Raw genomic sequence first — 12,690 nt, 5'->3', positions numbered from 1 at the left:
AAACTACCATATAGCAGCAAAACAGGTAAACTAGCATATAGCAGCTAAACAGGCAAACTAGCATATAGCAGCCAAACAGGCAGACTAGCATATAGCAGAAAAACAGGCAAACTAGCATATAGCAGCTAAACAGGTAAACTAGCATATAGCAGCTAAACAGGCAAACTAGCATATAGCAGCAAAACAGGCAAACTAGCATATAGCAGCTAAACAGGTAAACTATAGCAAATAGCAGCTAAACAGGTGAACTAGCAGTCAGGAGTTAAACAGGCAAACTAGCATATAGCAGCAAAACAGGTAAACTAGCAGTCAGGAGTTAAACAGGGAAGCTAACTAGATGAACCTCAGTGTACCTGAAGTGGCTGGTGAGGGTGAGTGTGTGTCATCCTCTTCAGGCTTCATGTGTTCACAGCTCCGACAGAGACTGGAAATAACTACATTTCTTTCATAAAACCTTCTCTAGTCTATCAAAGATGTGAGTTCCTGCGGCAGAGACACACAACATCTTCTGATACTCCACTTGCTGACATGTGCTGTTGTTGTCATGGTACAGAACACACCTTTGGACCCGCCAGATCAGATTTCATGTGACCCCCCCCCAGATCAAAAAACAACAACAACATAAACAACCGGGACAAACCGCTGAGTGCAATCAAGGCTTTGTGCAATCAACGTTTTTCATTATAATTATGAACATTTTGCCCTTGTATAAAAATAACTTCTCTTTTTTGTGGGTTGTATGGGTTTGTTTTGTTTTGATTTTTCCTCTCTTTTTTTGTTTCTTGTTTTTGTATCTGTTCATTTAGACTAAATATAAAAAAAAGAAAATACAGTGAAAGTCACCTACAACCACCAGTGTCCACATACATGAGATATGAGCCACACATTGTCATCTATTTTCCTACAAATGTGAACATAAGTTACAAAATTGACATTACATTATGTTGAAGAAGACCAGAAACACACAGCACGTGTCAATGTTGCCACTTGAGTAGGTGGACCCACTAAAGTGGCCAGAGACGGTCACACATACAATATAAAAACAAATCAAATGTGGTTTTGTCATTTGTTTTTACATGAACTGTGCTCTTGCCACTGTGTGATTGTGTGTGTTTATGTTTTTTATTCACAGGGTAAAACCACAGTGTCCGACGTGAGGCTTAAACGGCAGGACACGTGGGCAAACAGTGAGGTGAGAGGTGAAAATGGCAGACTGTGTGTGTGTGTGTGTGTGTGTGTGTAGGGATGCAGAGACAGAGGGCAGACGTCGGTCTGTTATGTCTCTGCTGATGCACACTCTCCGTCTGGCATAATAAAGACCATGTGGAGTCGTACAAACTGTGACCGCTGTGCTCTGTGAAGGATAAGAATCCATTATGCACATAGATAGAGACACCCCCACCACACACACACACACACACACACACCATGTACACTATATGAATATATAGAGGGGAAAGCAGAGGGAGGGAGACAGAGGAAGAGATGTTCATTTATAATGCATATACCAAGCTTGAGCTTTGAACAACAAACCCAGTGCCCTCCCTTCTCCTCCTCCTCCCTCAGTGGTACAGAGGGGAAAACCCACAGACTGCTCTGACTGGAGGAGAAACTGTAACCATTATTAAATCAACTCATATGAACCACACTGGCTGCCTAAACACCAGAATCTGAACAGGAGGATTAGACTAGAATAGAATCATTTTTAACTGTTGCGTTCTCTTATTTCATATAGTCGCACTTTTGATTTTCTATGCCGCTAACTACACTCTATGTTTTCGACAGTTTTGGGGGAGTTTTAAGGTGTATTTTTTGGGATATTTTTTACATTTTATTCTTGTTGTCTTGTGTTTTTTTGTGGTTGTAAACTGGCAAACAAGTAAATCGTCAAACGGCAGTTTAACTGGTAAACTAGCAGACAGACACTAAACAGGTCGACTAGCAAATAGCCGCTAAACGAGTCAACTAGCAAACAAGTAAAAAGACAAACAGCAGTTTAACTAGTAAACTAGCAGACAGACGCTAAACAGGTCGACTAGCAAACAAGTAAAAAGACAAACATCAGTTTAACTGGTAAACTAGCAGACAGACACTAAACAGGTCGACTAGCAAACAGCAGCTAAATAAGTGAACTAGCAAACAAGTAAAAAGACAAACATTAGTTTAACTAGTAAACTAGCAGACAGACACTAAACATTAGGCTAGACTAGCAACTAAACTGGCAAACAAGTAAAGACAAACATCAGTTTAACTGGTAAACTAGCAGACAGACACTAAACAGGTCGACTAGCAAATAGCCGCTAAACGAGTCAACTAGCAAACAAGTAAAAAGACAAACAGCTGTAAACGACAGACGCTAAACAGGTCGACTAGCAAATAGCTGCTAAACGAGGCAACTAGCAAACAAGTAAAAAGACAAACATCAGTTTAACTGGTAAACTAGCAGACAGACGCTAAATAGGTCGACTAGCAAACAGCAGCTAAAAAAGTCAACTAGCAAACAAGTAAAAAGACAAACAGCAGTTTAACTGGTAAACTAGCAGACAGACGCTAAACATGTAAACAGGTAAACTGGTGATTCGCCCCCTAGTGGAGCAGAATAACCAGTGCTTGTATAGCGGGACGTGGACAGTTGTGGGCTGAGCGACTTTAAATGGCTGAATCACATTAAGTAATGGCTCAACTGCTGAGTGGTGACAAGCAGCGAGCACAGCATGAATAAAGTATAGACACTGTCTCCCCTGTGTGTAGGAGGGTGGCCAGTGTGTGTGTGTGTCTGTGTGTGTGTGTCTGTGTGTCTGTGTGTGTGTGTGTGTCTGCGCGTGTGTGTCCATTAAATATATGAGATGTAGGTCAGAACGTGGGAGATGCCAGACATGCTCTGTTGTTTCTCTGCTCTCAGCACAGACTGGCACACACGCACACACACACACACACACACACGCACACACACGCACACACACACACAAACTGCATTGAGTTTAAGCAGCTGATGTTCCTGAGCTCGTCCTCTTTCTCCGCTGCATGACGCCATTAAAGGAGAGTAATGTCTAACTTCTAAAATCTGTAAATAAATATCTTCCTGGCACAGAATGTTATTCATATATTTATTTATTTATTTATTTTTAAAGGTTATTTTGTCTCAACTGGAATAACTGTGTTCAAATATCCACAGCCGGTTTCAAGTGTCTGCACACTGTTGGTATAAATGCAGTGACGATGTAACAATGACATTATCTGTTTTACTCTGACATTTGCTGCTTCTAATCATGTACAAAGTACATACTGTATATATACATATATATATGTATATACATACATATACATATATAGTAGGGGTGGAGGAGGTGTACCTAATAAAGTGGCAGGATAGTGTGTGTACAATCCTAACTCCTCACTTTTAATACTTTTACTTTTAAACCTTTAGTACATTTTATATCAGAAAATGACATTTGATACTCACAGTGTAAAACAAAGTCATTTTCTGGTAACATAACTTTATACCTTTACTTAAATGTCCCTTTTAGGTAGTTTATACATAAATACATACATTAATTATGGTGTGCCTCTGTGTCAGTGGCTGTTCTCGCTGCAGCATGTGAAGTCCATGTGGCTAAAAAACACTTGTCAGCTCTTTTTCTTTTTCTGCCGTGGCAAAATTGCTTCCTAATAATATGGTTGATGGGGCCAGTTTCTGTGGGCCTGAGCTGGATGTTTCCATGCGAAACTTATCATTAGGGCCATGCTCGCTCCACATTTACTATCTCCCAGCGAAGCGTGTGTTTAAACGTCAGTGTTTCCAACAGGGACCACATGACATGAGGCTGCAATTCAGCACGGGAGGAGGAGGAGGAGGAGGAGGAGGGGGAGCGGCTGGTGTCACTTATGTAACACAGATTTGGACACTTTTAGAACGCAGGTATCTTAAAGCAGGGGTCAAATGACTGAGGGCCACCACACGTCCAGTGTGGCCAGCAGGGGCCACCAAGTTGCTCCTGAAGACAGTTGTTTTGTTTTATTTAACCTGTCTCACACAACACAGAATCACAGACAGCAATGAAGGAAATGTGCAAAGTGAATAAACAAACTGTATATATATATATAATCTACTGTGAGTGAGTGCAGTGTGTTATTTAAACTAAAATCTGTGTCACCTTGAGAACCGCTCACGCTCCCACACCAAAGTCCATAGAGAAAATGGTCATTTTTAGCTTGCAGGGACTCAGGTCTCCTGGTCTACAGCTTTGTGTTAACGTTGGTAAATCTGAACAAAGGTTTTCAAACGTCAAAGTCACACAAAAGTCCATTTGAAGCCACTGACAAACGCAGTGGAACAACCACGACTCCCGTGTGCTGTGGTGTAAAAGCGCTGATTTTCTCTGTGGGTTTTGGTGCGAGAGAACAAGTCACTGACAAAGTGACGTAAACTTGTGTTTTCACTGACTCTGTCATCACGTCATGTGACTACACTTAAAGTGTCACTTCAAAGTGTAATAGTTTCCTGAGTGTGTGTGTGTGTGTGTGTGTGTGTGAGCCCTCTGTGCTTCCTAATGGACGGGTGGACACAGCAGGATTATCACCGTGACCTAATTATGGAGCGTGTGCCGTGCAGTCAGAACCTCAGCACTAATTAAAAGCACCGTGTGACCTCTTCTCCTCATCTTCCTCCTCCTCCTCCTCCGGCCTCTGGTTCAAACACCATAATGTGCTCAGCTCCTCTGGACGGCGACGGACGAATCGCCGTCGGTTATTAAATCTGTCTTTATGAAAAAGAACCACGAGAGTCATTAAAATGCTGACAGAAGACAAATGTGTTTAAATTGAATGTTTATCATTCTGTATTTACAGATTTTTCAGAATAAAAGTTTTGGTTTGATCAATCTGTTTGTATTTATCACGTATTAAAGATCATTTCTAATCATTTTTTTTTTGCAGAACAAGTGGAAAAAAAGCACAAATTTGCTGTTTTCAGAACATTTACGTGACATTTTTTTCCCTTTCTTCACTAAAAACCTAGTTTCTGTTATCTCTGATTGTTTTGAACTTACCGTTTCTTCATCAAGTTTTATTTTATTCCTTTTTTATATATCATTTTGTTATTTTATATTATATTCTAATTAGTCTATAAACTCAGGTCATTGCTGTGAAAAAAGAAGCAGAATTCTATATTCTTAATGTAATTCTTATGTATATTATTATATAATGTATATTCTTAAGTGTAAAGTGATTATATTTGGTGGACACAGGACATGAAAGAAGCACACGCCTCATGAATAATGTACCATTTTCTTTTATTGGACTTATATAGAAATACTTAAAAAAAACATGAAGTAGCACCATTACTTAAGTTTTACCGTTTTTTTTGTCGTTTTTTTTATATCATGTATAACTTTAAATGTCAGAAAAATAAAACTCTTGATACATCTTCTTTGTTTTTTGTTGTTTTTTGTTGTTTCTTCAAATCTTGTCTCAGCAAATATAATATTAGTATCTGACCATGAGGTTAAAGGCCCTTTATCATAAAATAAAATATACTTTGTTCTTAAACTTTGCTCAATAAAGTACATTTACGCTCAAGTAACTTTCACCTACATAATATACATAAACAAGTGGTAAACAAACGTATTAAAATAGAAATACTAAAACTATAGTGGTGCAACAGAAGCCTGTAAATCTCCACTGGAATCTAATTCATACAAATTCTTTAGAAAGCGTCGACAGTTTCCTTTGTGTTCAACTTACTAAGTTTTGTACATTTCTCAACATTTCATAATAATATAGAATAAAATATGCTTTATATTACTGAATAAAAAATATGCTGGGTGAAGCAGATTTTAAAACACTTTTTTTTCCGTTTTTTTTTTTGCTGAACCTATAAAAACTCCATCCCAACAGAATACTGTCAAACACCCCGCCCCCCCCCACAGTCGTGTGATATTAAAACAATACAGTGATCAACGCCGCGAGGCCGTACTAAAAAATAAACAACATTTCAACCCAGCTACAAAAAAGTTCACTGAACTTAAATTAAAATATCTGTAAACATCTTTTTGCAATAAGGAAATATAATCTTTCAAGTCAAAAAAGAAAATAAAATACTTCAAATATCTGTATTAATGTTCATTTCAAACTTGTGTCAACTCGTGGAAATGTAATATATACATATATATGTAGGATATGTCGTCGTCGTTTCTTTTGTTGTGTTTTTGTTTTCCTGACCTCGAGCTGCAGTATCTTTGTTCTCGCTTGTCGCCGCCGCCTCGACGCTCGCTTCACTACATTCATTGGGCGAAAACTGGAAAACTCGGGCTGCGTCCACACACGTCTGCGTTCTCCGTCCACTTAAAGGGCCAGTGTGTGAAAATTCAACATATTAACCTTCAGTACCACACGTTTAAGGATGGCTGGATGCTTCGTCTTCTTCTGTAGTGAAGGTCCAGAGCGTTTGAATCCAAAATGAACCTTTTATATTTATATCAGGAGCCGGGTCAGCTCCACAGCGGTGGCCATTTTGGATCACAGTAGCCCACAATGGACAAAACTAAATCATTATGTTTTGAATTTTGATTATTTCCCTGATGACTTTGCTTCATAATAACAAAGGAATTTTGGTTTGTGGACAATATGAGACATTTGAGAAGATCATATTTTTTTGAAGTTTGAACCCTTTAACCCTCTTATTATTTACCATTTAGTCTTCAAATAAACCTTTGATACCGACTTTAGGCAGAAGTTACAGACGCTTTAACAGCCAGTTTTAGAAGTATAACACTCGATGACGACGTCCTTTCTGGTTGGCGAGGGCCACGTCACCATGAATTCTTACACACTGGACCTTTAACGGCTCGGTTCACTTTTGAAAACCCAGTCTGGACGGACTTTTTAAAACCACACTCAGTGCACGTTGTCTGACTTTACTCGTTAGTCGTATATTGTGAGGAAAATGACTTCTCCGCTGTCGCCGCCGCCGATTTGAAATGAAAACGCAGTGCTAAGGATGTAGCCACAGCCCGCTAACAGCCCACTGACCGCTGTGTCTCCTCGTTACATAAATATAGGGTACAATTTACTAGAACTATTGATTACTATGCTGTAATATTTAAAACATGCACTTAGATGTTGAAAATATTTCAAAGCTACAGTCTATTATTCACAACGACGACCCCCAAAGAGGGCGTCGGCCCCTTCGTCTAGATACTGCAGCCTCTTACATACATATGTATATCTATGTACACGTTCCAAACCAGGACCCGGGCGATCCCGTTAAAGCAGTACGAAGAGTCTGTTGTTGCTATTGTCGCCAGTCTCGCTGACAGGAACAGTCACAGAGATACACACTTCTTATGAAAATATACGTATAGCCTGAGTGACGCCGGCGTGGCAGACGGGGCATTTGGGCTCGCTCCTCTCGCAGATGCGATTGGCGCATTCCATACAGAACAGGTTGTGTCCACAGGGGACCAGAGCTGCGATGACCTCGCTCTCGAAGCACACCGAGCAGTCGCGGCTGCCCTTCCGGCTCGTGCCGGATGAGGTGGAGGAGGACGAGGAGGAGGAGGACGACGAGTTGGAGGAGTCGCACGGAACTCCGGGCAGGGAGGCGATAGTGCTGGAGTAACCGGGGAAACTGAGCGGACCGCCGCCGGGATCGCTGCGCACCCTCCGTGCGAGCGGGTGCTCAGCGGTGCCTCCGGTGTGGCCGTGGAGTGGAGGTGAGAGTCTGGGCTGCGGGGTACATCCATTAACCCTTCTCTGATTCACCGCTACCCCGTTTGCATTGTTGGAGGTGTTGGTGGGGAACATGGCTGAGGTGGAGGTGGGGGAGCTGCCTCCGTTGGAGGAGGGCGTCATGCGACTGTCACACTGAGACCACAGGAAACCAGGCGGGGCTTGTGTTGTGTCGAACCCCGGCGAGGAGTCAAAAGTCATGTCAGTGCAGTCGGGCGAGATGACGTCACTCCCGTAAACGAAGCCGTTGCCGTTGGTGTTGACGTTGATGTTGTTGTTGTTGTTGTTGCCGTTGTTGTTGGTGGTGGTGGTGTAGCTGAGTGCGGGGCTGGGGGGGCTGTAGTCCGCCATGCGGGAGCTGTTGTTGCCAAAGTAGGAGTCTGTGGAGGCGCTGCCCAGGGAGGAGGACGAGTCGTTGCGGTAGTTGGAGAAGGGCTTGCGAGCCGAGGTGAGGTTCATCCCGGCGCTGGCCTTGGACCACAGGGTGGGGTGACCATGCAGGTCAAAACCCACATCAGTACCGTTGGCGTGGAAGTCATTTTCATCTTGGAGCTCAATGAGGCCGCCCGTCCTCATGGCGATGTGGGCTTCAATCTCCTCCCGTGCTCGGTCTACATTCTCGGGCATCCCCGTCACCTCAAACACCGGCTCCTTGTCTCGGCTGGGCGTCACGATGTAGGTGTGGGTTTGCTGCTGGATACGTTTGATGGTGGCCCCCTTGGGGCCCACAACCAGCCCCACCACACGGTAAGGCACCCGCACCTGGATGGTGGTCTGTCCGGGCAGGTTCGGGGGTCCGGGGACTGGGGTGCCGCTTCCGTTCAGGCTGGTGTTTTTGTTCCTGGAGGCTCGGATCATGGAGAAGTGCTCGGCAGCGGAGATGATCTCCCTCCTCGCCATGGCCACGTCCTCCCGCCGTCCCGTCACCACAAAAACAGGCTCCTCGCCTCGAACCGGGGTCTTGATGTAGGTGTTTGTCTTCGCCCGGAGCGCTTTGATCTTGCAACCTGAGGCGTGGAAGCAAAACGGGGAAAAGTGAGGACAAGTCCGACAAAAACAACAACCTGATACGTGTCATGTGTTCAACTATTACTCGGAGACTATTTTAAACAGCTGCTGTATGTTTATTATTGTCTCACAAAAGGCCGCGCGGCCTCAGAAGCGAGTAAATTAAAACCACATGCTGCAGCACCTTGAACATACAGCGGGATGAAAATAACTCCACAAAGAAACCTGTTCCGTTAGAATATCTGAGGAAGCGGCAGGAGACGCATGACATAATTAGTGGAACGCGGCCAGAGGAGCGGGACAGTGTGATGCAGCAACATCAGCTCCAGTGTCCACTGTGGGTTTACATCGGGCTGATGTGGGTTAAACGAGGATAAAGCAATCCAGACATTAATCCACATTATTTTATACACATATATATATTTTAAGCTTAATGTGCATGTAAATAATCTACAAATGTCACATTCAAAAGGGGGCGGGAGACAATTCATGGTACAACAATGATGTTCCTGTTTGTTTATGACAAATCACAACAGTGACGTCGTTTGCAAGACAGTGAAATAGTGAGCAGACCACACGCGGCGGCGTCGCTGTTTTATCCCCATGTGTGTTTCATTTAGAGGAGGAAAAAACACGCCATTTTTGTCTCTCTCGTCCTAACCACGTGCCTTTTGTGTCTCACCCCGACAACATTCATAACCAGGAAATGCTCAACACCTCCCCAATTTCCTTATTCATTAACACTTCACTTGAGCCTGAAGACATGCAAGTAAACACCTCCCTGAAGCGTAAAAACATTTGTCTGTTTGTCTGAATATCAATGGATCAACAATGACAACAACAGCAGCAGCAGCAGCAGCAGCAGCAGCAGCGTTGCAGGGAGGAGCAAAGATTCCGCATATGTAACCAGGCACCAGAACCGCCCCGCAGCCGGGAGCCCAGTTCACTCCATGCAGCGATGGGCGTCTGCTGCTTGTGGCAAGGTAAGATCGTGACCGTTGTCCTAATTTGATCCTGTGCCGCTCGCCGCCACACATCACTCTGGAAGCCGCTTAATAACAAAGGCAGACAGTGGAGAGGCACTGCCCCCGATGAGCTCACTCAGTGACCTACATGTCCTACTTTAACCACACGATAATGATTATAATGACAGGAAGTGTCGGGAGTTTGTTTCTGCTCTCTGTTTATAGAAGTGTTTCTTCATTTAAATAGTCATATTGACGTTTTCTTTTCCCTATACAATGAACCCCATTCATTTCTGCCCCATCTTAACATTCATTGACTGTTTTAAAAACAGAAAAATAAAATAAAAGTGTCTAATCAGAGGTGGGTCCATAGACTCTTTGATTCGGCACAGGCGGAATGAACCCGGCGGGCACTTATTCATCTTAAATGTCAACTTCTTGAATCGCCTCGCGCTCCTTGCAGCCGCCCACCTCGCTGTATTTATAGAGGAGGGAACAGCGTGTGACTAAGTGGCGAGACGGTAACAAAAGCACGCGTTTCAGCCAAATCCATTGATACCTGGTGGATTACAGAGGTGTTGAATTCACGACTGGTGCCCACACATTTACACCGAGGCATCACAAAGAAGTGAGAGAGGCAGCACAGGGTAAAGTTCCTTAAATGCATTTTCTGAGAGGGTTTATTGACATTCTGTTCCAGACATGGCACTGTATGAAGATGCCCTGTTCCCTGATGTTTAGGTACTTGAACTGAAATGGGGCGGGGCCTTTTGTCTGTGATCTACCTTCATAAGATTTCAGAAAATGTTTCAAAAACAAGGGGAAGAATTGTCAACGATAGAGAGGAAACTAATAAAATAGTATTTCAAAAATGTTAGCAAGCATTTTGTTTTACAAAATAATATTCCACAAATATGTTATTAGTGTAAAAAAAATAAATCCTATGATATGTTGTAAATTTTACAAAAACATGTTATTGTTTAGATATTTTTACAGCTCACAGACTCCCCCTTGTGGCACATCAAAATAAACCACTAAGACTGTATTTTGCTCAGCAAAACAGCATTTTACACAATCTCCCAGTAAATATTAGTAATTGTCTTCATTTACAATGATTCCAAGAAAGGAATATGACTTACGTGGAGAAGTTTTTTTTGGTAAATGTGATGTGCAATTACATCATAAATTGTCCCTTTGTCGTAGCCTGGAACTCGCTTCAACCTCATTTGTTTTGGTTCTCTCTCTCACACACACACACACACACACAGTCAACGCACTACAACAACAACAACAAACACACATGTTTGTGCGGATGTTCTTGTCCGGACAATCCGTGCATCTAAACTTTAACCTTAACCACAAATCACAGTCTGAATCTTAACTTAACTACAAGCTCAGAAATGAGGTTCTACCATTGAAATGTTGAGGACTTCAGAGCAAGTCCACTTGGCTTTAGTTTAACTCCTGAAGATACAGTGACCTGGAGGACTGAGGACCTTCAAACATACCTAAGAAATGACTATTCTGACTGAGGAAAACAGCTTCTACCTCCAAAATGTTCAGGAATGCTAAGCAAGTCCAGTTGCCTACAGCTGAACTCCTGAAGATACAAAGACCTGAATGACTGAGAACCTTCTTAGAAGTTGGGGTTCTGTCTCAGAACACATGTTCAGAGGTAATGTTGGGGTTCTACCTCCAAGATGTACAAGACTTTAAAGCAAGTGCAGCTGCCTACAGCTGAACTCCTGAAGATACAATGACCCGAGCGACAGAGAACGTTCACAGATGTTGTTCTTCAGAGGTGATGCTGGGGCTTCTATCTCAAAAATGAGGTGATGTTCTAACTTAGAAACGGTGCTTCTCCCCCCCGACATGTGGTTCGACCTGAGAGGAGAAGGTCTACCTCTGTCTAAGAACTGAGCTTCTGTCTCGTTCGGACCAGACGTCGGCGAGCACGAGGACTGCTGGACCTGGAAAAAGTCAACAAAAACAAGTACACAAACACACCTTGTCTGCCCACAATCTCCGCCACATGCTCGGAGCTGGGAACCGGGACGCATTCGGTCATGTTGACGCTCTTCTTCCGGGGCTCCTGGTTGTTGTCGAAGAGCGGGTCTTGGTCGTTGTCCAGGCCGAGCAGCGAGAGCTGGTCCAGGGCGATCTGCAGCGCTCTCTGCTCGTCCAGTGCGTCTCCCTGGACGTTGCTGTCGGCGAACAGCGAGCTGGGCATCTTCGCGGATCAAGAAGGCAGGAAAAAGAAGAAGAAGGAGGGTGAAAGAAGGAGTGACCGGGAGGGGAGGAAGAGAGGAGAGGAGGGGAGGAAGAGGAGGGGGAGAGCAAAGGAACCGGAGCCGGTTCTCACAGACAAACTGGTCCGTGGCAAATAAATCAGTGCGGCGGAGAGGAGAGGAAGGAGGAGGAAGAAAAGCAGTGCAAGGTGCCGCAAAATAACATCCACCCCTCTGTGTTGGCTTCTGCCCCCGACAGGAAGAGTTAGTCCCGGGCTGAGCCGAGCCGTGCTGGGCTGTGTTGTGTTGTGTCACGGAGAATAAAAAGCGTGTTTACTCCAGGTAGTGAGGAATATTCCTTCCTGACAAAGAGCCCCTCCCCGGCGGCTTCCTTCAGCTGCTCTGTTGCTTCTGTCTCACTCTTCGCACAGCCAGACAGAGAGATGTGCGGGTGACGTCACCGCCTGGGCAGGGACGATGCGGCGCTGGGGGCTCATTTGCATACACGCGAGCTGATTGGGCGGGCCTGCGGTGTGTGGGCGGTGCCGCGGAGCGAGGCGCGCCCACTTCTTTGTTCTCAGTCTGTCTTTGTTTCTCGCTGCTCTGCTACTGTGCTTGTTACACACACACACACACACATTTGTTTTTGTTTTTTGATTAAAGAAATATTGGTCAAATTTGAATTTGGCATCTGAGGGAAAGTTGAAGGAAACTTAATGTTTCACAAATTTTTGCCAAATTTGCAAAAATAAACAAACAAA

General features: G+C 43.9%; 1 protein-coding gene across 1 annotated transcript; it reads right to left on the bottom strand.

Annotated features, from left to right (window-relative positions):
• Positions 1–6,675: 6,675 nt before the first annotated feature.
• mex3b (mex-3 RNA binding family member B) lies at positions 6,676–12,378 on the bottom strand. Its single transcript, XM_044030859.1, has 2 exons — positions 11,709–12,378; positions 6,676–8,735 (listed from the first exon to the last, which is right to left on the bottom strand). Exons 1-2 carry the CDS (start codon positions 11,929–11,931, stop codon positions 7,342–7,344), a joined length of 1,617 nt encoding a protein of 538 aa, XP_043886794.1. The 5' UTR covers positions 11,932–12,378; the 3' UTR covers positions 6,676–7,341.
• Positions 12,379–12,690: the final 312 nt, after the last annotated feature.

The sequence above is a fragment of the Solea senegalensis genome, linkage group LG7 (genome assembly GCF_019176455.1).
Source record: "Solea senegalensis isolate Sse05_10M linkage group LG7, IFAPA_SoseM_1, whole genome shotgun sequence".
Taxonomy (NCBI): domain Eukaryota; kingdom Metazoa; phylum Chordata; class Actinopteri; order Pleuronectiformes; family Soleidae; genus Solea; species Solea senegalensis.
The sequence above is the reverse complement of the archived record's forward strand: the minus strand, read 5'-3'. Positions and strand labels throughout refer to the sequence as shown.

Excerpts from the sequence above, each read along its gene's own strand:
- mex3b (XM_044030859.1), bottom strand. The coding sequence starts at position 11,931 with ATGCCCAGCTCGCTGTTCGCCGACAGCAACGTCCAGGGAGACGCACTG. Across the intron at positions 8,736-11,708 it reads GGAGATTGTGGGCAGACAAG|GTTGCAAGATCAAAGCGCTC; the intron begins GTGTGTTTGTGT and ends TCCACGCCTCAG.